Source organism: Penaeus japonicus, unplaced genomic scaffold (genome assembly GCF_977035675.1).
Source record: "Penaeus japonicus unplaced genomic scaffold, GWHDUDI00000001_assembly GWHDUDI00000029, whole genome shotgun sequence".
Classification (NCBI taxonomy): domain Eukaryota; kingdom Metazoa; phylum Arthropoda; class Malacostraca; order Decapoda; family Penaeidae; genus Penaeus; species Penaeus japonicus.
The window spans coordinates 5899615-5925837 of NW_028234431.1; the positions used below are offsets into that span (position 1 = coordinate 5899615).

General features: G+C 50.0%; 1 protein-coding gene across 1 annotated transcript in view; it reads left to right on the forward strand.

The window, feature by feature from the left end:
* sd (TEA domain transcription factor 1 homolog scalloped) overlaps window positions 1–26223 on the forward strand; it is a gene marked incomplete in the record, with an annotated part of 145040 nt that overhangs the window by 105510 nt on the left and 13307 nt on the right. The window contains 1 exon segment of the mRNA XM_086554539.1: window positions 25504–25631. Coding sequence (XP_086410665.1) covers window positions 25504–25631 — 128 coding nt within the window.

Sequence of the window (26223 nt, forward strand, 5' to 3'; positions counted from 1 at the left end):
GCCGCTTTTGTGCCACGGGGCTTGGCATTTGCTGTGGACACGCGGGCCTCGCGGTGTTGTCACACGAAGGAGAGGGAGGAGAGAAAAGAGAGAAAGATAGAAGATAGAGGGAGAGGTAGACGGGGAGGGAAAAGAGAGAAAGAAAGAAAAAAGGAAAAAAGAGAAAGAAAGAAAGAGAACGAGAAAAAATCCCGTCGGGATAAGCTGGTCCTCGGCGTTTCTTCCGCGTAGGCCTACGAAGCGAGAGATTAAGCCATTAAGCGGGCGGCTTGCGTGATGGGCGCGGTCGTGGGCGTCGAGGAAGGGCATAGCAAGCGTAAGAGCAGGAAACGAAAGACTTTGTCTCCTCACTGGGCAAGGCGAGTTGAAGGAAGTGGGCAAGATAATAATGGGGAGGAAGGGAGGGAGGAAAGGAAGAGAGAAAGAAGGGAAGGATGCCGTAGGGGGGAGGGAGGGGGGAGGAAGGATACAAGGAGAGAAGGGGTGAAGGGGGAGGGGTTGGGGAGAGAAGTGTGTCTAAGCGCGGTCGTAACAGGAGACGCGGGCAACCGGTTGTAGAGTAGAGAGGTGGAGTGGAAGTTGTTAAGCTGGAAACTTGCTCTCGGAATTCCTGTCGGCGCGAAGACAAGCAGTGAACAATTTATCCCTCCGCCCCCTCCCCCTCATCCCCCTCCCCCCTATGAGACGCCAAGGGAGTGACTCTTTAACGCACAGCCGATTGTCCCCGTGACGCAAGGACGTCTGCACCGCGTCGTCGTCGTCGCCGTCGCCATCGCCGTCGCCACCTGCATTACGTCTGGAAAACGACTCGTGACACTTGCGGTCAGGGCGCGAGGCGACCCATCGATCAGCTGCGAGCGACTTCGGAAACGATTTGCCTCGAGGGGTGAAATGAATAAGATAGAGGGATAAACAGACGAATAGATTAATGAATAGATAGATAGATAAAGAGATATTTGAATTTAGAAATACCTCGGGAACCTCCGTGAGTCTTGAGGGGTATAGATGACATTATCCAAGAACACATGTCACCGGGGAGGTTGACGTGAGGAGGACGGCTGTAAGAGTAACGGGAGGCGAATGTGCTCCTCCTCCTCCTCCTCCTCCTCTTCTTCTTCTTCTTCTTCCTCCTCTTCCTCCTCCTCCACCTCGGATCCCCTCCCAAGGCCGAGGGGAAATCGGAGACTCGACTGAGGGTAAATTCTGTGTGTGTGTGTCTCTGTGTTTCGAGTGTGTGTGTATGTGTATGTAGATGTGTCGTGTGTTTAGCTGTGTACGTACTGAGAGGAAATAAAAATGACCGTTCTAGATTTTTTTTTTCTTTTATTTTTGTCTTTATCCAAGAGGCGAAACAGATAATTTAATCCAAGGAAACACAAGTTGCCACCTACTCCCCCTCTCCCTCCCCCCCTGCCTCTACCCTCCCCCTACCCTTCTCATGCTGTCTGTCATTTCTTTTTCTTTTCTGTCTTTTTTCCTTCTTTTTCTTTTCATGTTTTTTTTTTTCTCAAGATTTATGTCGATTTTTTAAAAATTGCTCCTAGCATATTTTTAGTCTGGGCGTGGGTGGGGTTCAGCATTAACGCTGTGAATTAGATGATGAGGTTATTTTTGCCCAAGTATTTTTTTTTTTTCTTCTTTCTTTGTTGAATCAATTTCTTCCTCTCTATCTAGTTCTTTATCCATCTTTATCTATCTATCTATCTATCTATCTATCTTTATCTATCTATTATATTCAAAATCATCATCATCCTCATAATTATCATCACAGCTTTACCCTTAATTATTCCTAGGTCGTCGTTACCGTTACAAATTACCGTTGCTATTGCTGGGACAAACAGACAGTGAAAACGGAGCGCGTAACAAGTTTTGAATCGGTGTAATGGGTGGGGGGAAGGTAGGGGGGTGGGGGAGGGAGGAAGGGGTAGATGGGTGAGAGGGTAAGGGAGGTAGGGAGAGGGGTATGGGGTGAGTGAGGGGGGAGGAGGGGGTTAGGGATGGGGTGAGTGAGGGAGAGAGGGTGTGAGAGGGGGAAGGGGGAGGAGGGGGTTAGGGATGGGGTGAGTGAGGAAGAGAGGGTGTGAGAGGGGGGAAGGGGGAGGGGGATGGGGAGGATGGGGTGATGGAGGAAGGGGGTAGGGAGGGAGGGGAGGTAGATGGGTATGACATTGATGAATCGGTGGAAAATAATACCCATTGGTATATGGCCTGAGGGGTAAGTAGTTGGGGGAGGGGTGTACTTGGGTGGGAGTGGGGAGGGGAGGAGGGGGTATAACACGAGGATGTTCTTTGTTTTGCTGTTGTTGTTTTGTTTCTTGTTGCTTGTCTCGGCGTATTTTGCTGTTTGTGTAGTTTATTTTTCTCTTTTTTAATGTTTTTTTTTAGAATATACTTACATTTTAATTGCGATATACCCATTTGTCTGTCTATCTTTAGATCTCACTATCCATCCATCCATCCATAGACCATATATGTGTGCGTGTGTGTGTGTGGGTGTGGGTGTACACACACATGCACACATATGTATCCATGTACATGCCGGTATAATATCTATTATTGGCTTCGTTGTTATTAGCGTCCTTATCAATACTGCCGAAGACATGCTGGGCACTTGATTGTTGCTTTTATTAATATTGGTATTTTCTTGTTTATGTTGTTGTGATACTGATTTTGATTCCGTTTCTTTTAATTTGTTTTCCCTCTTATTTATGTGTTTGTTTGTTTGTTCGTTGTGTGTTGGACGTTCAAAATCGAATGCTATTTGAATTCGGTGGCAGTTTAACCGTTGATGCTTTCTGATTATTACGGTTATTATTTTGTTAATATTGTTGACGTTGATGGTTTCATTAGTATCATCTTCATGAATTTTTAATATATATATATATATATATATATATATATATATATATATATATATATATATATATATATATATGATATTAATTATGTAGCTGTTGTTATCAGGCCTACTGTATTCTTATTACTGTTATTTTTATTCACAGTATCATTATCGTCATTATCATTATCATAATTGTCATCATCAGCAGCAGCAGTATCCTCGGCATATGATATATATATTATTAATACAGTGTGTTACCGCTGTTTGGTTTGGAGAGTTTTTCTCGGTACACAAGGGCCCCGATATTCATAATTGATAGACGTCCGTATGCTATCGAGCCGAGGTGCTATTCTTTGTCATGCGAGCTCTTACCCCCCTTCCCCCCCTTCCCCTGGTTCACCCCCTCCCTGCTTCGCCTCTCCCCTTCCCCCTGTCTCCCTCCGCGCCCCTCTTCCCCTTCTCCCACTCCCTCTCACTCTCCCTCTCTCCTCCCTTTTCCACATACTTCTTGTCCCCCCCCCCTTTCCCTCCATCCTCCTTCTCCAGCCTTCCTTCACCCCCCTATCTCCCCACCGTTCTTCTTTATCCTCTCCCTTCCTCCCTTCCCCCCTTTTCCCCTTTTCCCCTCTTTTTGTTATTTGTTATTGCTGTTACATACCTGGATGATAACTCATAGGTCATAAGTATATTTGTTTCATTTGTTCACTTGTTCTCACGGAAGTAGTTAGTGAAGAGTTAGTATCTCCCCACCCCCCACCCCCACCTCCACCCCCACCCCCTCCCCCAAAATTAAGAGCGTGGGGAGGGGGGAGGGGTGAAGAGGTGGAGGGGGGATATTGGTCGGCCTCTTAGCGCCAGGCTCATAGTGCTGTGTGTGTAGCTGTGTTTGACGCTGTGTTATAAGCCCGATAAACGGTGTGCCGGGGTGCCATTACCCAGATTAGATAAGATAGGTGGCACTGTGATTGGCACTGGTACTGTCGACGGGAGCGAGGAGGAGGAATGATAATAATAAGAAGAATAGGAAAGGGAATAGGTAAGGGGAAGAAGGGGAGGGGGAAAAGAAGAGGGCAAAGAGGGAGAAGAAGAAGAATTATTCGTAATGGGAAGAGGTGGCACCCATTGCCGTGTTTGGGGTGGTAGAGGGTGAGGGGGGAGGGGGGGAGGGGAGGTTATCGTGGATATGGCGGTCGGTCGCTTCGGTCGCTTGGATTATGAGGCAGGAATTCTAGATCGTCTCTTCTTTGCTGTTGTTGGTTTCTTATTATTCTTATTCTTATTATTATTATGTTCTTCTCTCGGTGTAATCCTTCTGTTCTCTTTCTTGCTCTATTTCATCCCTTATCTGTCTGTCTCTCTTTCTCTCTCTCTCTCTCTCTCTATCTCTATCTCTCTCTCTTTCTCCCTCTCTTTCTCTCTCTCTCTCTCCTCCCCTTCCTATTTCCCGATTTCTCTCCGTGTCTCTGTTCTCTTTCGCTATCTGTCCAACTATCTACCTTCCCCCTTTCTTCTCAGAATGCCTCTATATGACAGCCGTCAATCAGTCGGGATCTGTCTGTCTGTCTGTCTGTCTCGAAGGCAAAGCGGCGGGAAAGCTATGACAAGGTGAGAGGCGCCGAGAGGTCTGAGGGTGACAAGGGTGAGGGGAGGGGGAGGGGGAGAGGGGTGACGGACGTGTCCTAAAGGGAGTGGGGGTGTTTGTGGGTGTTTGGAAAAGCGGGTGTTAGGTAAAGGGTATGGTTGTTTATGCTTACCTCTTTCTCTCTCTCTCTCTCTCTCTCTCTCTCTCTCTCTCTCTCTCTCTCTCTCTCTCTCTCTCTCTCTCTCTCTCTCTCTCTCTCTCTCTCTCTCTCTCTCTCTCTCTCTCTCTCTCTCCTGGTCCTCCTATGAACATATGAGCATCCATATTTAAGATACACACGAGAAACGCAAATAAAAATATACGATACATGTACGCTGGTGCCGAGATGTTCGTGTGTGTGTGTGTGTGTGTGTGTGTATGTATGTTTCTGTATTCACATTCGTGTTCGAGAAATATTTATCGGTGGCCTTGACTAAGCGCGTTCCCGTCATGTATGTTCATAGGGGATGAAGGAAGGAGTGTGGGGACGAGAAGGATGGAGAGGAGAGGGAAGAGGAAGAGAAGGAGGTGGGAGAAGGGAAAAGGATGGAGAGGAGAGGGAAGAGGAAGAGAAGGAGGTGGGAGAAGGGAAAAGGATGGAGAGGAGAGGGAAGAGGAAGAGAAGGAGGTGGGAGAAGGGAAAGGGTGGGGAGGAGAGAGAAGGGGTGGGAGAAGGAAAAGGAAGGAGGGGAGAGGGAAGGGGAAGAAGGAGGTGGGAGAAGGGAAAAGGATGGAGAGGAGAGGGAAGAGGAAGAGAAGGAGGTGGGAGAAGGGAAAAGGATGGAGAGGAGAGGGAAGAGGAAGAGAAGGAGGTGGGAGAAGGGAAAAGGATGGAGAGGAGAGGGAAGAGGAAGAGAAGGAGGTGGGAGAAGGGAAAAGGATGGAGAGGAGAGGGAGGAGGAAGAGAAGGAGGTGGGAGAAGGGAAAAGGATGGAGAGGAGAGGGAGGAGGAAGAGAAGGAGGTGGGAGAAGGGAAAAGGATGGAGAGGAGAGGGAAGAGGAAGAGAAGGAGGTGGGAGAAGGGAAAAGGATGGAGAGGAGAGGGAAGAGGAAGAGAAGGAGGTGGGAGAAGGGAAAAGGATGGAGAGGAGAGGGAGGAGGAAGAGAAGGAGGTGGGAGAAGGGAAAATGATGGGGAGGAGAGGGAAGAGGAAGAGAAGGAGGCGGGAGAAGGGAAAAGGATGGAGAGGAGAGGGAAGAGAAAGAGAAGGAGGTGGGAGAAGGGAAAAGGATGGAGAGGAGAGGGAAGAGGAAGAGAAGGAGGTGGGAGAAGGGAAAAGGAGGGAGAGGGGGGAGAAAGGAGGTAGAGGGATGCCAGATGATGGGGATGGGGATGTAGGATGTGAGGAAGGATTTTTGAATGTTGCCTCTCTTTTGCGATGGCCGATTAGCAGCCGAGCGAAGGGGTCGTCTGGGAGACAGTGTTGCGCTGAGTTGCACGTTGCACAAAGGCATCGCCGTCGGGCTATTCAGGGCGTCGCCTCTGCCTTCTGCAGGAGGGAGACAGGGAGGAAGTGGAGAGAAAGTGAAGGTGATAGAATAGGAGGAATAAGGATAGAGGGGTAGAGGACGTGGTAGAGTAGAAGAGGAAAATGGAGGAAAGTGGAGGGAGTGAGACAGAGATGGAAGCGGCAGGAATAGGACAGATTAGAAGGATGGAAGGTGCAACTACGAGAAACGAAAGGTGGAACGAAGATAGAAACAGGAGTAGAACTAACAGAAAGGGACGCAAAAGTGGAGTGACGTCCAAAATGCCCTGCTTTCCATTACCGCACACTAAGGCTGGGGTGGGTCGAGGTGGGTCGGGGTGGGTCAGGCCGGGTCAGGCTAGGCTGGCCGGGCCGCTTGGACACAGGAGGGGGGCGGGCTTCTCATCAAGTGTATTTTCCTCCATAGTACAAATTGTAGTGGGAGTAGTAGTTCGCGTTATTTGTTCGTTTTATGATTTCTTAATGACTTGCGTGATGCGGGAGGAATGTGGCGTTCCGTTCCGTGCGCGAGTCGTCGTCGCCGCCGCCGCTTCTCGTCGCTCTGTTATTGTGTTCACGGTTGCTAGTTTTTGTTGGGGGTTTGTTGTTGTTGATGGCGTTGTTGTTGTTGTTCAGTTGTGTTGGTATGGTTGTTGTTGGTGTGGTTATTGTTTTTTTTTTGTATATTTGTGTTTGTTTGTTATTGATTTGGCTACTGTTGTTCTTTTTACTACTATGTTATTGTTATTGTTGTTATTTTTATTATAGTAATCGTTGTAAATTGCTGTTTTTGGTTGTTATTATCCTGGGTTCTTCCTTAACTTCAAATTCGTATTTATTTTTTTTTCTCTCTCTCTATTCTTCTTTCTCGTTTCCTTTATTCCCTCTTTATCCTCCTCTCCTCTACCCCTCCCCCTCTCTTACACGTACGTTAGAAGGGGAGATAGACAGGGAAAAGGAGGAAGAAGAGAGAAGGTAGGGAAGAGGGGAAGAGGAGAGAGAGAGAAAGAGAAAGAGAAAGAGAAGGAGGAAATGAGGCGTTTGTGGGAGGGGAATAACGGAGGTTGAAGAGAATGTGATGATAAGTCTTAAAAATGTACCAAGGCACACTATACATAGCTATGGTGCTGTGGGTCGGCTGCCACACGAAGGAGAGGAGGGGGTGGGGGGGGGCAGTAGCAGGTCAGGGTGAAGAGTGGACAAGGCAGGGCAAGGCAGGGGCGAGGGTAGAAGGAATCAAGAGGAATCTAGGGGAGGGCAAGGCGCGAAAGGTGGCATGGGCGGGAGGGATCTCAACGGTCAAAGGATGGGGCAGGAGAGGGTACGGCGCAGGGTAGGGGAAAGAGGGGGAGAAGAGGGTAGGAGAAATGGCAGGAGAGGCAAAACGCAAACGAACGGTTAGGAAAGGGAAGATGTCAGGACACGAGATAGAGGAAAGAGCAGTAGATTGGGACAGGAGGCAGACAAAGGGAAGGGAAAGTCATAGGGAAAGGGAAGAGAACGAAGAAAGCGGGGTAGATTAGGGGCAGGAAGAAGGGACCGAAAGACAGGGGCAGGGGCAGGGGAGGCACCGGCACCACGAAGGGCAAGCAAGAGTTTTTGATGGTAGTGTGGCTGGCGACGCATGTCACGCTCACCTCATTCTTCATTGATCTCGTTGCTGTTTGAAAATAGTCGGCATTGCGTAAGAAATATCGGCCTCTGCTTTTAAGTAGAAGGGAGGAATGAGTAAGTGTGCTTGGCTGTGTTTATATGTGCGTGTGTGTGTGTGTGTGTGTGTTTGTGTGTGTGTACGCTCCTCTGTGTGTATCTGTGTGTGTATTGTGTGTGTGTGTGTGTGTGTTGCGTGTATGTGTGTGTGCAGCAGGGCCTGTGGTGGAGGCGGCGTGGAGGCGGGCGGGAGGGCCGGGTGGTGGGTCCCCGGGGTGGGGGGGAGGGGGTGCCGGCACTGAGCCCGGCCCCACGTCGCTCTGGCACGCACGGTATGCCAAGTATTCCGGCACATTTTTAATTGGAATTCTGGCGCCAGTGCGAGAGGGGCGCATGTACGGGGGGTTGGACAGGAAAGGGGCGGAGTTCGGAGCCCCAAAGGCGGGGTTACGAGGCCAGGGGGAGGAGCCTGGCACCGGGTAGGAGGGGCCACAGGGCAGCGAGGGGCGGAGCGAAGTGCCAAGGAGGCGGAAACAAGGTGGAGGACGGGAGAGAAGCGGCTCCGTGATGGGTCAAGCTCGCCGAGACTGAAATTCAAGCCCCGAATGCCGTACTTGAACCCAAATAAAATGGGACAGGAAAAAAAAGAGAGAAGAGAGAGAGAGAGAGAGAGAGAGAGAAAAGGAAAAGAACAAGGGAAGACGTGAAAACCATTGCAGAGTGTGTGGGGGGTGGGGTGGGAAGGAGGGGGGAGAAGAGAAGAAAAGAAGAAAAAAAAGAAAAAAGAAAAAAAGAAGAGGTAGGAAAATAAGATTCAGAAAAAAAGAATGGGAAGTTAAAGGCAGATTAGAGAATTGTTAAGAGTGCGGGAATATGACCGGACGCATAAGGTCACGTGATTCACTCCAAGAGATTAATCGTCGGGGAATTATTACACGTTGGCGGCGGTGTCACGGGACTTGGGCTCTTCCGCCGGGGTGATTTAAGGGTCATTATTGCGGCTAACGGATGTCGGGGGGAAGTGGTTCCACCCTTAAAGAACCAAATTACTGATCGCGAACCATCCAAAGGAGGGGATTTAGCTAATTTGAGGCCCTTGAATCGATAGCAGGAGGTGGGGGGTGGGTGGGGGAGTAGAGGGAGAGAGGAGGGGAGGAAGGGAGAGAGTGAGAGTAAGAGTAAGAGGGAGAAAGGTAAAGAAAGAAAGAAAGCGAAAGATTGAGAGAAATAAAGAAAGGGAGGGGGGGAGAAGGAGAACGAAAGAAAGAAAGAACGGGAGGGAAGGAGTGAAGAACAGAAAGAGAGGATTTGCGAAGAACAACCTCGATAAAGCACAAAGTAAACGCATAAGATCAATCACACAAAGGAGACCCTCACCCCCCCCCAAAAAAAAAAAAAAAAAAAAAGAAAAAAAGTCTAGAAACACGGGGTAAATTCTCCCCCTCAATCATGCAATTATTATAATTAGTACCGCGCTTTTGCAGTGACATCGCCTGCTTAATCTCTCCCCCCCCATTCCCCCTCCCCCTCCCCCCTCAGCCCTTCCACTCCCCCTTCCCCTTCCCCTTCCCCTTCCCCTCCCCTCATTAACCTTCCCCCCACCCCTACCCCCCTACCCCCCTACCCCAGGCCACTAATTGTGTTCCTTGACACAAGTGTATCAAGGTTGCATTGAACTAACCCCGGCCCTCATGCAGTAATTGAGCGTATAAAGATGAGATGATGAGGTTAAATTTGAATATCAGGGGACGATATAAATGTCTGATATACGAGGCTGTGATGAGAATGTTCGATTAAAAAAATTGTTTTGGTTTACGAGGATTAGGATGAGGGTGAGTATCAGGGGTAAGTGGGGGGTGGTGGGGGTGGGGGGGAGGTGAGAGTGAGATAAGAATGTGCAATACACAGGGATGGGTGGGGGGGGGGAGATAGTGTTGAAGATATCGGCGGCGATTTGCGAATCCTTTATCAGAGTGGGATTTTGCGGAAAAGATTAGGAGAGAACGTTAGTTTTGGGAGATTAAGTAAGGCAATAAAAGCCTAAGAGGAGGTGGGGATAGAAGGAAGGAAGAGGAGGAAAAGGAGGAGGGATGGAAGGAAGGAGGAAAAGGAGGAGGAGGAGGAGGAGAGAAGGAAGGAGAAAGGGAGAGAAAAGAATTATATAACAAATAGAAATACATTAAGAGTGACATTTTGGCGAGAGGCGCGGAAAGTGCAGAGTGAGCGGGTGAGTGTTGTCGTATGTACGTACATACGGGAGCACGGGCGTATGTGCGCGTCTTTTTTTGACCCTCGGCTGATGGATAGCGCGGCAGGTGGCAGGTTCCTTGGGCGTTGCGGTCGCGGGGCACGTCGGAGGGCACTGGGTAATGGGGGAAGATTGGGGAGGAAGGGAGGGAGGGGGGGAGGGGGAGTGAGGGGAAAGATTGGGAGGGGGGGAGTAGGAGGAAGGAGGGGAGATGTCTTCGCGGTCTGGGTAGATCTCGATGGGGTATGTATTGTCTTTTTTATTTTTTTAATGTTATTTCTACAATTAAATAAGTTTTTTGTATGCTTGTGAAAGAAAGAAGATTTCGGGTTTGTCTTCTTCAATTTCATCTCTTGTTGTTTTCTGTTCATCTCCCATTGGATAAATAAGGGAAGGGGGTGAAGGGAGTGAAGGGGGATTTTAATGGCGATATATGGGTATTTGCTGTTCTGTCGTCACGCTTCCTTGGTCGGGAGGAAGCCCTTGAGACGAATCCCCGAGGGTTCTCCGTCGCTGCGGTCTTAACACGCGAGGAAACTGGATGCTTCTGTTGAAGTTATGGCCGATTTGGCTCGATACTTTCTTTTATATCAGTATAGAGAGGGGGAGACAGAGGAGCAGAGAGAAAGAGAGAGAGAGAGAGAGAGAGAGAGAGAGAGAGAGAGAGAGAGAGAGAGAGAGAGAGAGAGAGAGAGGGGGGAAGGAGGGAGCGAAGGAGGGAGAGAGCAGAGGGTGGGAAGAGAGGGAGAAAGAAAACAGGTTCATAAGCCTGGCCCGCCAATGGAGATATCCGAATGAATGTCATTATCCAGACTAATAGGCACCGAAAGTGGATATTTGAAGGGCGTGAACGAGATGTCGAGGGCCAGTTGCGCTTCTCGTTGCGCCTCTGTTACTCTCGGGTCTTGCTCTTGGTGCTGTGTTGCTGTGGCTTCCGCGGCTTCGTTGCTGTTGCTTTCGGGTGTTGCTGTTGTTTACACTCTTGTTGGCAGGGCCCTTGACAACGGTGGCAGCATTGTGGTCAGGCCAAGGGTCGCCCTATTACACCCTCGGACGTCCTGCTACATCCTCGTACTTTTTTATCACACCCTTGGACATCCTATTACATCTTCGGACTTCCTATTACACCCTCGGACGCCCTATTAGATCTTCGGACTTCCTATTACACCCTCGGACGCCCTATTACATCCCCGGACGGACGCGAGAGGACGCGAAAGGCCTCTCTCTCCTCCGCTGTCCTCCGCGGCCGTCTCATTTGTCCCCCTTCATCTCGCCGTCAGCCGCGCTGCCAATAACGTCAGCGGGCCCCCTTTGCCCTCCCGACCTTCCGCTGGCTTGTGGCCGCCCCTCGCCGCTCGGACGCCCCTCCGCCGCCCACCCTCGCCTTTGCGGAGGACGGAGGGACAAGAAGGGGGGCGGGGGAGAGAGAGGACGAAGAGGACGATCGCCGAAGCTTTCTGATGTCCATGTTAGAGCGTCCACTTTCTCCACTTTCGTCTTTTTTTTCGGACGTCTACTTTCCGTTCATCTGCCTCCTCCTTTCCCCAGCCGCCCACCTCCTGTTCCTACAATCAAGGGGAGGATGGACGCTGGATTGAGACGTTATGGCGGATTGTCTCTCTCTTTCTCTTTCTCTCTTTCCCTCCCTCCCTCCCTCTCTTTCTCTCTTTTCCTTCCCATTTTATCAGGGTTCACCCATTCCTCCCCATCGCCCCTCGGTGGAGCCAATGAGAGCCACTCTTTGTGAAAATCCTTCACCTTGTGCATGTGTGTGTGTGTGTGTCTGTGTATGTGTGTGTGTGTTTATGTGTGTGTGTCTGTCTCGCTCTTGGAATTTAACGTGAAAATCGAGGTTCGGCTTTTAATTGAAACTAATCAAATTCTAGATGGAGAGGCGGGATTATCTGAGAGAGGAGGGGGGAGGGGGGGTAGTGGAGGAAGGGGAAGATGAGGGAGGGGAGGGAAGTGGGGGAGAAGAAGAGGGGGGAAGGGTTGATATCAGGTGATTGAACTTCTGTACTGTTGACGTAGAAGGCAACTAGGGGGCGGGGTACTTGTGCCCTTGTGGTCCCAAAGGCCTCGCTTGTAATAGGCGGCCGCGCACAGACTGATCTTTATGAAGAACTGGATGCCCCGGCTCAGCCCTCCTTCTCCTCTCCCCTCTCTCCCCTCTCTCCCCTCTTTCTTCTATCCTCTCTCTCCCCTCTCTCGTCTCTCTCCTCTTTCTTCTATCCTCTCTCTCCCCTCTTTCTTCTCTCCCCTCTCTCGTCTCTCCCTCTCTCTCCTCTCTCTCCTCTTTCTTCTCTCCTCTATCTCCTCTTTCCCCTTGCCTCCCTCCTCTTCTGTCCTTCTCTTCTTTATTCTCTTTCTTATTTCTTCGTCCTTTTTATCTCTCGTTCCTATCTCTCTTTCTTTCGTTCTTATTTACGTTGTTTTATTTCTATTTCATTGCTTTCGTCTCGCTTATTGTTTACAAACTGGCGACAAGCATGCAAGCATTTTTGTTTATTTGTTTCCGTATTTTTTGCCTGCCGATCAGCGTGTAATTATTATTGTCTTTGTTCTTACTGTTAATGTTTTTGTTTATTCCGTTAGTCACGTGACAGATAACGAAAGCACGATAGAAATTTGTAAGCAAAGGATTAGAGTTGCACAGATGTTAGGGAAGTTGATTATTTCATCGTTGCAACACTCAAGGGGCGCTTCATCGACTTGAAAAAAAAGGGCGGAAAAGGGTGTGAGAGCGGGGATTATGTGCCCCTTTGCAATGTATTAATAAATCTTATAGACGTCCTTTTATCGTTGTTATGCTTCATATTATCATTATTGAGGTTTTTGTTACTGTTGTATAAGTTCTTGTTGTTATTATTAGTTCTTGATTTTTTTTTACGAATTATTATTGATGTTATTCTTCATATTATCATTATTAAGATTTTTGTTACTGTTATATAAGTTCTTGGTGTTATTATTAGTTCTTGTTTTTTTTTTTACGAATTATTTTTGTCATTAATGTTATTATGTATCTTTCCTTATCAATATTCCGAGTGAATTTCCTCGAGATAATTTAATTGCTGTTTTATCAGTGGCTGTTTTTCTCACCTATTTTTATTGTTCATCATTTTACGCCGAAGAAAGTTCACTTGGAAACATTTTCAAAGAGAGCGATAACGAATGAAGTTTTGTTTTAGTCTCTCATATCGTCTTTGATGGGAGCTTTGTATCTTTTCTTTTTTTTTTCTTTCTTTCTTTCTTTTTTTTCTTTTTTTCTTTTCTCTCCGGACGATTAAGTGGAATAAGGAAGGAGAGAAATAAGAGCGTGGAGAAACGAGGAGATGGGAAGAGGCAGAAGAAGGAGAAACAGAAGGAGCTAAGGAAAACAAACTCCTCCTCCTCCTCCTCCTCCTCCTCCTCCTCCTCCTAGCTTCGTCCTTGAGAATTATCCCCACCCTCCTACTCCTCCTCCCTTACCCCTTCTCCTCTCCTCTTCTTTCTTCATTCCTCTTTCTTCCTCATCCCCCTCTGCCATCGCCCTTCCTGCTTACCCTGTCCCTTTCATTCTCCCTTCCTCCTTCCTCCTTCTTTCCCTCCCTTTCCCTTCCCTCTTCCCCTCCTTCTCTCCCGCCCATCCCCCGCCCCCGTGCAGGAACCCGGGTAACCTCTCGCACGCCCGATGCCCACCCGCGGCGCCCGCCCATTGCCCCGGGTAGATTAGGATAACAAGATAGCCGAGGGATGCGCAAAAAAGGGCTTAATTTCCGCTTGCGGCTGGCGGCAGTGGCGGTAGATGCGGCATTGGTAGCGGCGGTATTAGGAGCGGCGGCGAGTGATGAAGGCAGACGAACCGTTCCGCTCAACAAGGCTCTCTCTCTCTCTCTCTCTCTCTCTCTCTCTCTCTCTCTCTCTCTCTCTCTCTCTCCTCCTCTTCTCTCTTCTCTCTTTTCTCTCTCTCTCTCTCCTCTCCTCTCTCCACTCTCTCTCTCTCCCCTCCCTCCTCCTCTCCCCTCCACCTCCTCCCCTCCTCTCCTAGTTTCCTCCCCTCCACCTCCTCCTCTCCCCCACCTCTCCTAGTTTCCTCCCCTCCACTTCCTCCTCTCCCCTCCACCCCCCACCCCCCACCCTCCCTTCCCGACCTCCCTCAAACACAGCGCATCGACGCTTTGAGTGCCGAAGAAAAGAATATTGAGCAGCAGGGAAAAACATTTTGATAGTTTAATTAACGCTCGCGGCCCGGGAATGAGCTGCAACAGAGAGAGAGGGACTCGCTGATTTCCGACGATTGGGGAACGCCGAGGGGAAGAAGGGAAGAGGGGAGGGAGGAGGAGGAGGAGGAGGAGGAGGAGGAGGGGGAGGAGGGGGGGAGAGGAGGGAAGAGGGGAGTGGAAGAGGGTAGAGGGAAGAAAAGGGAATTGAAGAGAGGTGGGAGATGGAGGGTTGAATAAGGAGGGAGAGGAGAAAAGCTGATGGAAAGAGGGATCGGAATGAGGGGAAGAGGAAAGGGACGGAGGAGGGAGGAGAAGAAGAGGGTTAAAGAAGGGGGATAAGGAAGAGAAGAAATAAAAAGAGAGGAGATGTAAGAACGGAAATGATAAAGAGACGGGAGAAGAGAGGAGGGAAATGCGAAGAAAAGGAAGGAGTAAGAAGAAAAAGAAGAAGAAGAAGAAGAAGCAAAGTAAGAAAAGGGTGTGAGGGAATCTCAAGAAATCGAGGAGACGAGATCGGGAAGAGCATCGGAGAGCGCGAAGCAGGATTGATTAAACAAAAGCGAATCGTCTGTGCGTGTTAATCTTCCTATAAATCCTATCACTGCGGCCATTAGAAGGAAGGAAGGAAGGAAGGTGTGTCTGCGCACGTTGCAAGATAATGCAATATTGCCCGAGCAGCTGAACCAATGACCAATCCGTCAGGAAATATGGGAGGGCGAGGCATTTAAATGGACTATCTGATTGTTTCTGCTGATCTGGAGAGACTTGCAAGATAAGTGTTGCTTTTTATGCAACATAATTTCGAATATTCTCCGGCGATCGAGCGATGAATAACGAACCTCCGGATCTTAATTGATGGTGTGATGCTGGACGAGAGGGAAGAGAGAGAAGGGGAGAAGGAGAGAAGGAGAGGGTAGGAGAAAAGGGGATGAGAGGGGAGAGAGAAAGAGAAGGGGGAGGGGGAGAACGTGAAGAAGTAAGAGGAGAGGAAGAGAGAGAGAGAGAGAGAGAGAGAGAGAGAGAGAGAGAGAGAGAGAGAGAGAGAGAGGGGGGGGGGGGAGGGCAGAGAGACAGACAGGCTAATCAATAGAATAAGACACACAGGAAAACAGAGAACAAGAAGAAAGAGAAGAAGAGGTGAAAAGAGGCATGGGGTAGGAGGAGGAGGAGGAGGAGGAAGTAGTGGAAGAGGAGGAGGAGGAGGAGGAGGAGGAAGTAGTGGAAGAGGAGGGAAAGGGGGTAAAGAGCCCCCTCCCACCCCCCTGAGGCAAGACGGCTAATAAAGCGATGGTTATGTCGTCTTCAAAGAGGGGAGCTTGACTCGCGGAAGAAAAAGCGGCAAACTTGTTGACAAAATTGACGCAATGTTCTCTTCCTCTTTTTTTTCTGTCTTTTTTTTTTTTACTTTTTTTTTACTTTTTTTTTTTTATCCCGGGCGGGCCAAGTTAGTTTGTCTGGAGTGAAGCCTCTGATTGATTTTTTTTTTCTTTTTCTTTTTTTTTTTGTTAATGCTTTACCGTGCGTCGTAGTCGGAGAGTTATTGATATGAATTCGTGGCGGGAGAGGGAGAGGGAGAGAGAGAGGGGGGAAAGTGGAGAGAGAGAGGGGAGAGGGAGAAGGAGGGAGAGAGAGAGAGGGGGGAAGTGGAGAGAGGAGAGAGAGAGGGGAGAGGGAGAGGGCGAAGGAGGGAGAGAGAGAAGGAGAAGGAGGGAAAAGGAGGGAGAGGGAGTTGGAGGAAAGGAGAACAAGAGGGGGAAGAGTAAGGGAGAGAGAGAGAGAGGGAAAGACAGGAGCAGGGAGAAAAGGAGGAGAGGGAGGAATGGGGTGTGTAGGGGGGGGGAGGATAAGGGGGAAGCGGGTTAAAGATAGATAGTGGATAGGGGTTAGTGATGGAGGGGAGGAGGGAGGGAGGTGAAAGGGGAGGAGCGAGGGCGGTACGAAAGGGGAGTGAGGGGAGAAGAAAGGGGAAGGTCATATTTAAATAACGGTTTTAAGCAAAGCGGAAAGATAAGTTTGTTGTGTGAGAAAGAGAAGGAGAGAGAGAGAGAGAGAGAGAGAGAACGAGAGAGAGAGAGAGAGAGAGAGAGGGAGAGAGAGAGAGAGAAAGGAGGTTATTAGGGGTATTCAGTGAATGAGAGACAAAGGAAAATGAGAGAGAGAGAGAGAGAGAGAGAGAGGGAGAGAGAGAGAGAGAGAGAGAGAGAGAGAGAGAGAGAGAGAGGGAGGGAGGGAGGGAGGGAAAGTGACGAACATAAGTAAAAGAGGGATAAGCGGATGATTTCAGCCAACGAAAGAGGGAGAGGAAGAGAGAAAAAAAGGAAAGAGGGAAACAAATGAAGGGAAAGGGGCCATAGACAAAGAGAAAGTACGAGAGGATAGAGGGGGAGAGAGAGAGAGAGAGGGAGAGGGAGGGAGGGAATAGCAGGAGAAGAGAAAACATAATAATGATAATGTAGCATCAGGAAGCGAAAGGGGGAAGAAGAGTAGAACGTGATAATGCAAGGAGACAAGGGTGAGGACATGAGGGAAGAGACGCGACCATGCAAGATGCAAGCAAGAGAGGCGAGGGTGCGAAGGGTCATGGGGTATGGGACGAGGTTATGTGGCAGTCATGCAGGGGGGAGGGGGGGGAGGGGGGGCTGCCCCGAAGAGGTACTGTTCTCGCTCTATCATTCTCTCTTTAGCTCTCTCTTTCTTTCTCTCGTATATAGGTCTATTTTTCTTTTTTTCTTTCTCTCTTGCCTTCTCTCTCTCTCTATCTATCTATTTATCTTTCTATCTATCTTTCTATCTTTCTCTCTATACACTCTCCCTCACTCCCTTCATCCCCCTCCCCCTCCCCCCCTACTCCGGTCGTCCACTTGCTGTTATCTGTTATCTCTTTTATCACTGAATGGAGACCGATACAGCTCTATTTATTCATACGATCTCTTTTTTTTTTCTCTCTCTCTCTCTTCTTGTTGAAAAAAGCGTCTCGGAAATATTCCAATCCTCCGACGAAAGTTCTTCGCCGGAAATGATTGATTCCGGATTTTTCCCGCGCGCGCCATTTTTCAAACTTTTTTTTTTTTCTTCTTTTTTTTACTTGTTTTGTTATTATTCTTTTTTTTCTTCTTCTTTTTTTTTACTTGTTTTGTTATTATTCTTTTTTTCTTCTTTTTTTTTACTTGTTTTGTTATTATTCTTTTTTTCTTCTTTTTTTTTACTTGTTTTGTTATTATTTTTTCTTTTTTTTTTCGTCTGAAAGTCGTTTCCGTGAATTCTTCGTTGTGAAATGACGACAAGCGGGAGAGGGCCGTCGCGTCGGCTCGCCCGGTCCCGTCTGTAGGCCATGTTGCAACGCCTTGCAGGAAGACACAGGTGTGGTGAGGGTAGGGTAGGGTAGGGTAGGGTAGGGGGGGTAAGGAGGGGGAGAGGGGAGGTTGGTAGAGGCTATTCTCGTGTGATAAGCTTGCAACAGTATGCAATGCAGCGTCTGAGAGAGAGAGACAGAGAGAGAGAGAGAGAGAAAAGAGAGAGAGAGAGAGAGAGAGAGAGAGAGAGAGAGAGAGAGAGAGAGAGAGAGAGAGAGAGAGAGAGAGAGAGAGAGAGAGAGGGAGAGAGAGAGAGAAAGAATTAAAAAAAAAAAAAAGAATGACTGCAAGCGAGAAAGCGCACGCGCCGCACCGCATGCCGTGGAAGTAGAGAAGTATGCGCAACCCCCAAACGTAACTTTTACTTTGGATTTCTGCCAAGAAGCGCGCGATAATCCCCCTGCGATTTCTTCCTAGAGCTTGTGTGTTTGTGGGGGGTGGGGGTGGGGGTGGGGGTATGGTGTGGGTGGGAGTGGGGGTCATTCGCTTTAACCAGGGTCGAAATTTGAGGGAAGGAGGTAGCTAGTATGTGTATGTGTGTTGTGCTTGTGTGTGTGTGTGTGTGTTTTGTTGTCATAGAGAGTGAATGGTGGATGGGAGATAGGAGGGGGGGGAGGGGGGGCAGGAGGAGGAAGAAGAAGGGGGACGACAACGAGTAGGAGAAGGAGGGGGGGAGGAGGGGATGGGGAAGGGGTTGCGAGCGAGCAAGACAAGTGTAGTAAATAAGTGGCCTGACAAGAGGTGTACAAGTAACCGTAATACGAGAAAGTTACAGAACAGGGGGAGGGGGGGTGGGAGCGGATAACCCCCCACCCCTACCCCCACCCCTCTACCACTCCCCCTCGGCCCCCGCACCTCACCTTCGCACAAACAGACAAACACACGAACACGCAAACACACTTTATCAAAGAGCTATTGACGAGAGAGTTTAGTTCATAGGGCACGAGGGCACGCCAGTAGCTCAGTGTCACAGGGATGGGTTGCACGGAGAGAGAGAGAGAGAGAGAGAGAGAGAGAGAGAGAGAGAGAGAGAGAGAGAGAGAGAGAGAGAGAGAGAGAGAGAGAGAGAGAGAGAGAGAAGTACTGCAACATGATGAATAATGATAAACAAGTGGTGATTGTTGTTCTTCTTCTTCGCCTCCTCCTTATTTTCCTCCTCCTTCTCCTCCTCCTCCTCCATCTTCTTCTTCATCTCCTCCTCCTCCACCTTCTTCATCTCCTCCTCCTCCACCTTCTTCATCTCCTTCTCCTCCTCCTCCTCCTCCTCCTTCTCCCTCGCTCGCCCGCCCGCCCGTGTGCCGCCCACTTCTCCTTTGTTGCTTGACGTTGCTCATTGTTGCCGCTGTTGGTCTGGTGGCATGAGTCATCCGCTGCCCAATTGGGGGGGGGGGGAGTGGGGGAGCGCTGTGAGGTGGCGGTGTGGTGCTGTGGTGTGATATGGTGTCTTGGGTTGTGGTGTGGTGTGGTGTGGTGTGGTGCTGCTGCTGTGCGTGTGAGATGGTGGGTGTGGTGTTTTTTTGTGGTGTGTTCTGTGGTTGAGGGTTTAGTTTTATTAAGGTGTGGTGTGGTGGTTTGATGTGATGATTTGTCCCGGTGTAGCTGCGGGTGTGGTGTGCTATGGCGTTGTGTTGTGCTGTGGCGACTTTCCTGGCGTGTTGTGGGCGGCCAGGCAGATGCTATGGTCATCGGTGTGGGCGGGAAAAGTGGAGAGAGAGAGAGAGAGAGAGAGAGAGAGAGAGAGAGAGAGAGAGAGAGAGAGAGAGAGAGAGGCAAGCCTTTAGGGTTTGCGTGGGTAGAAGATGTTTAGTGAGTGGTGGTTGTAAAGGAGGCGAGTGCGCTGGTCGTGGTGGTGGTAGTGGTGGTGGTGGTGGTGCCCGTCCTAAACCCTTCCCCCACCCCTTCCCCTACCCCTCCCCATCGTACCCCGAGGGCACCGGCCACCTCCCTACCCGTCGGGTTGCGATATCTTGCAGAAGCTGTGCAACCCCCACTAAGTGACTCGTCCCGTCCTGCCCTACACGACTCCCTCACATCATCACGTGCAACATGTGGTCGTTGCTTATCCCGAGGGCCCGCGGGGGCTCGGAGGAGGGGTAGGGGAAGGGAGGAGGAGGAGGAGGAGGAGGTAGAGGACGCGGGGGCGGTGGGGGAGGGAGAGGGAGAGGGAGAGGGAAGGTGGAGGACACATTTGAATTGTCTGGTTTTAAAGGACACGCCATCGCGGACGCCGCCATAGTGCTTGACCTCCCTCCACACACACACACACACACACACACACACACACACACACACACACACACACACACACACACACACACACACACACACACACACACACACACACACACACACACACACACACACACACACACACACACACACACACACACACACACACACACACACACACACACACACACACACACACTCACGCGCATCCCTCTTTACATCTGGAACTGAAAATAAAACAGAGGATAAGGAAACGAAGTGGAGAAGAGAAGAAGGGATGAAGGATGAGGTGTAGGACGAAAAGGAGAGGAACTGAGGATGAAACGTAGGAGGACGAGGAGGCGAGGGGCGAGGAACAGGGCGAGAGGAGGGAGCAGAAGGTGGGAGTGGAGACAATAAAGAGAAGAGGAGGAAGAGGAGGAGGAGGAGGAGGAGGAGGACCCGGAAGGGTTTGGTCCGCGGGAGTCATCGGGAATCAGCGCGGCCTAATAGCAAGCTTCCTCTCGCCGTGTGCATCTCGACGGAGGTGTGACTCAGCGGGAATCGACGCTGATAAAGATAGTGGTTAGCGATGTCGACGGGGCGATCATCTTGGCTCGAGCGTGAGAGGCTTGGAGTCCGAGGGAGGGAGGGAGGGAGGGAAGGAGAAGGGAGGGAGGGAGGGAGGGATGTTGCATGATCAGCCATGTGGTGTCTATTGACCCGAGTGTGTGTGTGTGTGTTTGTTTGTTTGTATGTTGGTGTAAGTGACATGCGGTCTTCCCTGTCTTGCTACATTACTTCTCTCTCTCTCTCTCTCTCTCTCTCTCACTCACTCACTCTCACTCTCTCTGTTTCTCTCTCTCTCTCTCTTTCCCTCTCACTCTCTCTCTTTCTCTCTCCCTTTCCATCTCCCTCTCCCTCTCGTCCCCAGAATCCTTCCCTGCATCTCTATCTCCAGGATACACCTCAGATGTTGTCCCAAGACAGTGGCCATGCTCATCGCACTCACCTCACCAACACCACTCTTGTTATCAACCCTCCCTCTCCCCCTCTCCCCCTTTCGCCGCACCTTCCTCTGCCCCCCCCCCCCACCCACCCACCCCCCTCTTCCCCCTTCCATCCCCTCTCCTTCTACCTCCCTTACCCCCTCAGGCCCCCTGTTGTTGTAACGATACGCCCGAGGGTGTGGTAGGAGCCTCAGGGTAAAGGTAGATGAGGGGGATGCGGAGTGAAGGACAGAGGCGGAGGGAAGGATAGAGTGAGGTTGAATCCCGAGGAAGGAGAGAGAGAGAGAGAGAGAGAGAGAGAGAGAGAGAGAGAGAGAGAGAGAGAGAGAGAGAGAGAGAGAGAGAGAGAGAGAGAGAGAGAGAGAGAGAGAGACAGACAGAGAGAGAGGAAATGCGAGGGATGTGCTTAAACTTGACAATTCCCCCGCCCTCCTGCGGCGAACCCCCCACCCCTCACCCCCGCAAATGGTCGTGGGGGTGGGTTGGGAGGGGGGTGGGGGGTGGGGGGTTGACGAGTGACAGAAGCGCAATGAATGATAACATGACACCTTTAAAAACAGATGAACACGTTTAATTTCCGTTCCGTGTGTGTGTGTTATTCCGGCAAGTGATCCGGCTGTGAGACTGCATAAAGGCCAGAGACTTTATGCAACACTGCCTGCCATTGCGATGCAGTTGACACCAGCGAAGAAAGTATTCCGTTTGAAAAATCCTGCGGTTCAAGCATGCACGCAGTCAACTTGAATCCTAGATAACCCTCCCCCCCCCTCTCCCCCCCTCCCAACTCCCACCTCTCCCCCTCCCCTCTACCCCTTTTCCCCCCTTTTCTCCCCCCTCGCCCCCTTTTCTCCCTCTCCTCTTTTAGCATTTACTCCTTCCAATCTCACCCTTCTCCCACCGTCCCTCCCTCTCTCCCTCCCCCCTCCCTCTCTCCTTCCCTCCCTCCTTCCTCCCTCCTTCCCTCCCTCCCTCCCTCCCTTCTCGGTCGAGGATGAAGAAGGGCGTGCGTGGGAGGGCGTGAGGGACGCCGGTGTGATCCCCTAAGATGCCCCGGTGAATAGGACGGGCGTCGTAATTCACCATCCTTCGTGGCGCCGCTGAGGGGGCAGGGGCGGAAAGGGAGGAGGAGGAGGAGGTGGAGGTTAAGGAGGAGGAGGTGGTGGAGGTTAAGGAGGAGGAGGAGGAGGTTAAGGGGGAGGGAGGAGGAGGAGGGGGGTTAGTGGTGGTGAGGGTGAAGGGGAGGAGGAGGAGAAAAGAGGAAGGTGGGAAGAAAGGGGGAGTAGGGGAGAGAAAAAAGGGGGTAGGGATGATTGAGGGGGGGAAGGGGGTAAAGAGAGGAAGGGAGGGAGGAGGAGGAGGAGGAGCAGAAGGGGAGAAAGGATACATTTTGTGCGTTAGGGGAAGCTCAAGAAGGCATTGGTTTGTGTGATGCTCAGTATGCAAGCTAGAAACTGGTGGGTACGTTTGAGAAAGAAGATAACATGAGAGAGAGAGACACAGAGAGAGAGAGAGAGAGAGAGAGAGAGAGAGAGAGAGAGAGAGAGAGAGAGAGAGAGAGAGAGAGAGAGCGGGAGGGGGAGGGGGAGGGGGGAAGTCAGGAGAGGGCAGGTTGTACCACTGGTAAGGTAACGGTGTAACGCTCGCCCTCTTGCCACCACTGCCCGCGCCTTGCCCTCTGCCCCCTCCCCCCCTTACCCCCTCTACCACCTTTCCTACTCTCGCTCTCTCTCTCTCTCTCTCTCGGTCTCTCTCTCTCTCTCTCTCTTTCTCTCTTTCTCTCTTTCTCTCTCTCTTTATATCTGTCTCTTCTCTCTTTGTCTCCTTGTTTATCTCTCTCCTCCTTTTCCATCTCCATCTCCCTCTCCTTCTGCCTCACCCTTCCCCCTTTCCCCCTCCCCCATTCCCCCTTTCAAACGTTTCGCACCCCCCCCCTTTCCTCCCCTCCCCCCTTCCTTCATTCATTCCCTCTTCTCACCGTCTTTTGTAAAAGCCGAGAGTGAGTGTTGTGGAGGGAAGGCGCAGGTGTAGTAGAGATTAGGTGCGTTTGGGGGAGGGAGGGGCGGTGGGGTGGTGGGGAGAAGGGGAGGAGGTTGTGGTGGATTTGGAACATCGCATCCTCCCTCTCCCGCCCTCCCTCTCTCCCTCTCTCCCTACCTCCTTTCTTACTTCTCCCTTAACCCCCCCCCTCCCACCATCTCCCTTCCTCTTTCCTTCTTCTCTTCTTCTCTCCTTCCCTCTCTTTCCTTCTCCTTTATCCTTCCCCCTCTTATCTCCCTGCTCCCCTTCCCCTTCCCCCCTCATCCCTCCCTCCCTTCTCCTTTATCCTTCCCCCCCTTATTCTCCCTTCCCCCTCCTCTCCTTATCCTCTCCTTCCTCCCCCTTCCTCCCTTCCCCCTCCTCCTCCCTCCACTTGTCGCTCGTGTCATCTAAGCGTAAGTGCTTTCTAGAATCATCTTATCCAACCTCCTCCCTCCCGCCCGCGTTATGACCTCCTCTCGGTGGGTGAGCTGCGGCGCTCTGTTTATAGTTTCGCGTTTGTTTCATGTGCTTCAATTTCTCTCGTTACAGTTGGGGGTTTTCTGTCTTCGCTCTCTCTCTCTCTATCTCTCTCTTTCTCTCTCTCTTTCTCTTTCTCTTACTCTTTCTATCTCTTTCTCTTTCTCTCTGTCTGTCTGTTTCTCTCTCTCTCTCTCTCTCTCTCTCTCTCTCTCTCTCTCTCTCTCTCTCTCTCTCTCTCTCTCTCTCTCTCTCTCTCTCTCTCTCTCTCTCTCTCTCTCTCTCTCAAAGATTATGGCTATTCGTCCCTCTTAAACAGCTGTGCAAAGGAAATATCAACGCTTTAATAACGCCCAGAGTATGACATCTCTTCTACTTTCGCGTTGAACACATGATGTTATTGAAGTTCTTAGGTATTAATCTTAGGTTGGCTTTTGCTCGCGTTTAGTTTACCTTTTTGGCTTGTTTAATTTTGGATTGTTTTGCTTGCGTACGCTCTTATTTCATTGCACAACTTGTTGCCAAGCTCTCTCCTGCGCTTGTGTGTGTGTGTGTATGTGTGCGTGTCTGTGCGTGGTAAAAGCAAACCCGTCTGCAAATGATGATGGAAAACGACAACATCCACGCATCCATTACGCCACGCACCATCGGGTCATCATCGTCTGTTGTGTGTGTCATTCGGGTTCAATTTGGAGTTGCAAGAAAAATCGGGTAGCTTTTGCCACGCTTTTTTTTTTTTTCTTTTTTTTTTCCCGGGCGATCCTCGGGGAGAATCGCTGCTGCTGCTGCTGTCTGCTGTCTGCTGTTCTCGGTTGCCACGTACTTACGGACTTCTTTCTATCAACGCTTGCTTGTGATTCATCTAATGCGACTATAAACGAGGATTTTCAACCACTCGGGCGGCGATGCATCTGGCCTGTGTTCGGGGGAATCGGTCGGTGTCGTAAGTGTGTCGCCGCGTTGGACGGAAGCCATTTCGTAATGTCGTTGTTTCGTCCAGTCTTTGGGTTAATGGCTCCGAATTTAAGCCAAGAAAACGAGCTTCGGGAACCGCCTGGTCGCACCTGCCCTGCGGTCATCTCTTAGTAATCAACTTGGGGCCCATTAAGGTCGTCTTTGTGTTTTATGGCAACGAGAGAGGCGCCTCTACCGCGCATCTGCATAAGCACCATTTTTGCCTGTTCTCCTTGACAATAAGGGAACCCCTCCCTTTGGCACAGGCGAGTTTCCATATCGTCATGAACATTTAATAACTACGCGTTGATAAAGTTACGGTCCCTTTGTCTTTGTCTCTCTCTTTCTTCGTAAAGACGTGACGCGCGAGGTGTTTGTCCTTCTGGTGTCTAAAATCGCCAGAATATCGCCAAATTGAAGCATATCCTTGAAAAATGGTGCAATGTTCCGTTAGTTGTGGCAACCGTTGCGGGGCTGTATCCGAACACTGCGAATTTCATGCATTTTGAAGCTGTCTGGTTTTTAAAAACTTTATTTTTGGGGGGTTAGTTCCTTTTGAGAATAATGATAGTATTTAGGTCAATAACTCATCGCGAGGGAATGCGAAAATATGCATCGTGGTAGTTGCAAGCTGATAGTAAATCGCAAACAGAAAAAGAATATTAATAACAGTGATAAAATCATGAACTGAATGCATGACTAGCTTTCCACTGGACTTCGTTTACCATTATCTTTGACATTAAGTTGTGAATTTGTGAGATACATTCACGCACAGTTTTCTTAGCTGCTACCTCGGCTTATGAGAAAGACAAACAAATTGCACGGAGTTAAAATCACCGTGTCTTGAAAAAAGGAAAAAATAGATGCAGGTGTGCCGTCACAATAACGTTTTTTTTTAGTGTGTGTGCGTGTGTGTGTGTGTGTGTGTGTGTGTGTGTGTGTGTGTGTGTGTGTGTGTGTGTGTGTGTGTGTTTGGGATTTTAAATATTTTATGCACTTATACCGGTGAGGGAGGGAGAGAGAGAGAGAGAGAGAGAGAGAGAGAGAGAGAGAGAGAGAGAGAGAGAGAGAGAGAGAGAGAGAGAGAGAGAGAGAGAGAGAGAGAGAGAGAGAGAGAGAGAGAAAGGTCCCTTTGTAGCATTTATATATCACATTCATGTCATATCTATACCTTTTGATTATACAATTTCCACCTCGTGCCATTTGCATATCTCCATTGTACCAGTTATGTGTACCATATGAATGCCCAATTATCCCACATTTACCATTTGTACCATCCACAAGCTACATTTACACCATCATGCACCCCATTTGTACCACTCGCACCATTCACACGCCCCATTTCTACCACTGATACCAATCACCTACCCCATTTACACCCTCCCTCGAACCATTTCCACGCCCCACTGGCCTTCCTGTTGCCCCAGACTGACCCAGCCCTCTTGCTCCCTCAGGCCGTAACGAGTTGATTGCCCGCTACATCAAGCTACGGACAGGCAAGACTCGAACTCGCAAGCAAGTCTCCTCTCACATCCAGGTCCTCGCCAGACGCAAGCTGAGGGAGATCCAGGCCAAGCTCAAGGTGGGTGAGAGATAAGGCATTCGGTTCCTTATTTTTTTTTTTTTCTTTTTTTTTCGGAGGGGGGGGGGTGGGGGAGAAGGAGGAAGAGGAGGGTTGAGGGGTGGTGGGGTAGGGTGGGGGGGAGAGTGTTTTGCTCCCTTCCCCTCCCCTCCACCCCCTCCTGTGTCCACCAACGAAGTGGTTTTGGATATTGTCTTCTTTATTTTACTTTTTTTTTCTTTCTTTCTTTCTTTTTTGTCTCTTTCAGTTCTGTTTTCTGTTTCTTGTACTTTCCTTTGCTTTCGTCTGTCTTATTTTCTTTGTTACCTCTGTTCCTTCTTTCCTTTTTCTCCCCCCCTCCTCCTTCTCTTCCTCTTTTCTAACCTCCCCTTCATTCCCCTTCCTTCCCTCCCATCCTTGCTTGTTCTTCCCTCCTCCTCCTCCTCCCTCCCTCCCTCCCTCCCTCCCTCCCTCCTCCTCCTCCTCCTCCTCCTCCTCCTCCTCCTCCTCCTCCTCCTCCTCCTCCTCCTCCTCCTCCCTCCCTCCCTTCCATCCTACCATCCCTCCTTCCTCATTTATATTTTATTATTATTATTGTTGTTCCTATTAGCAT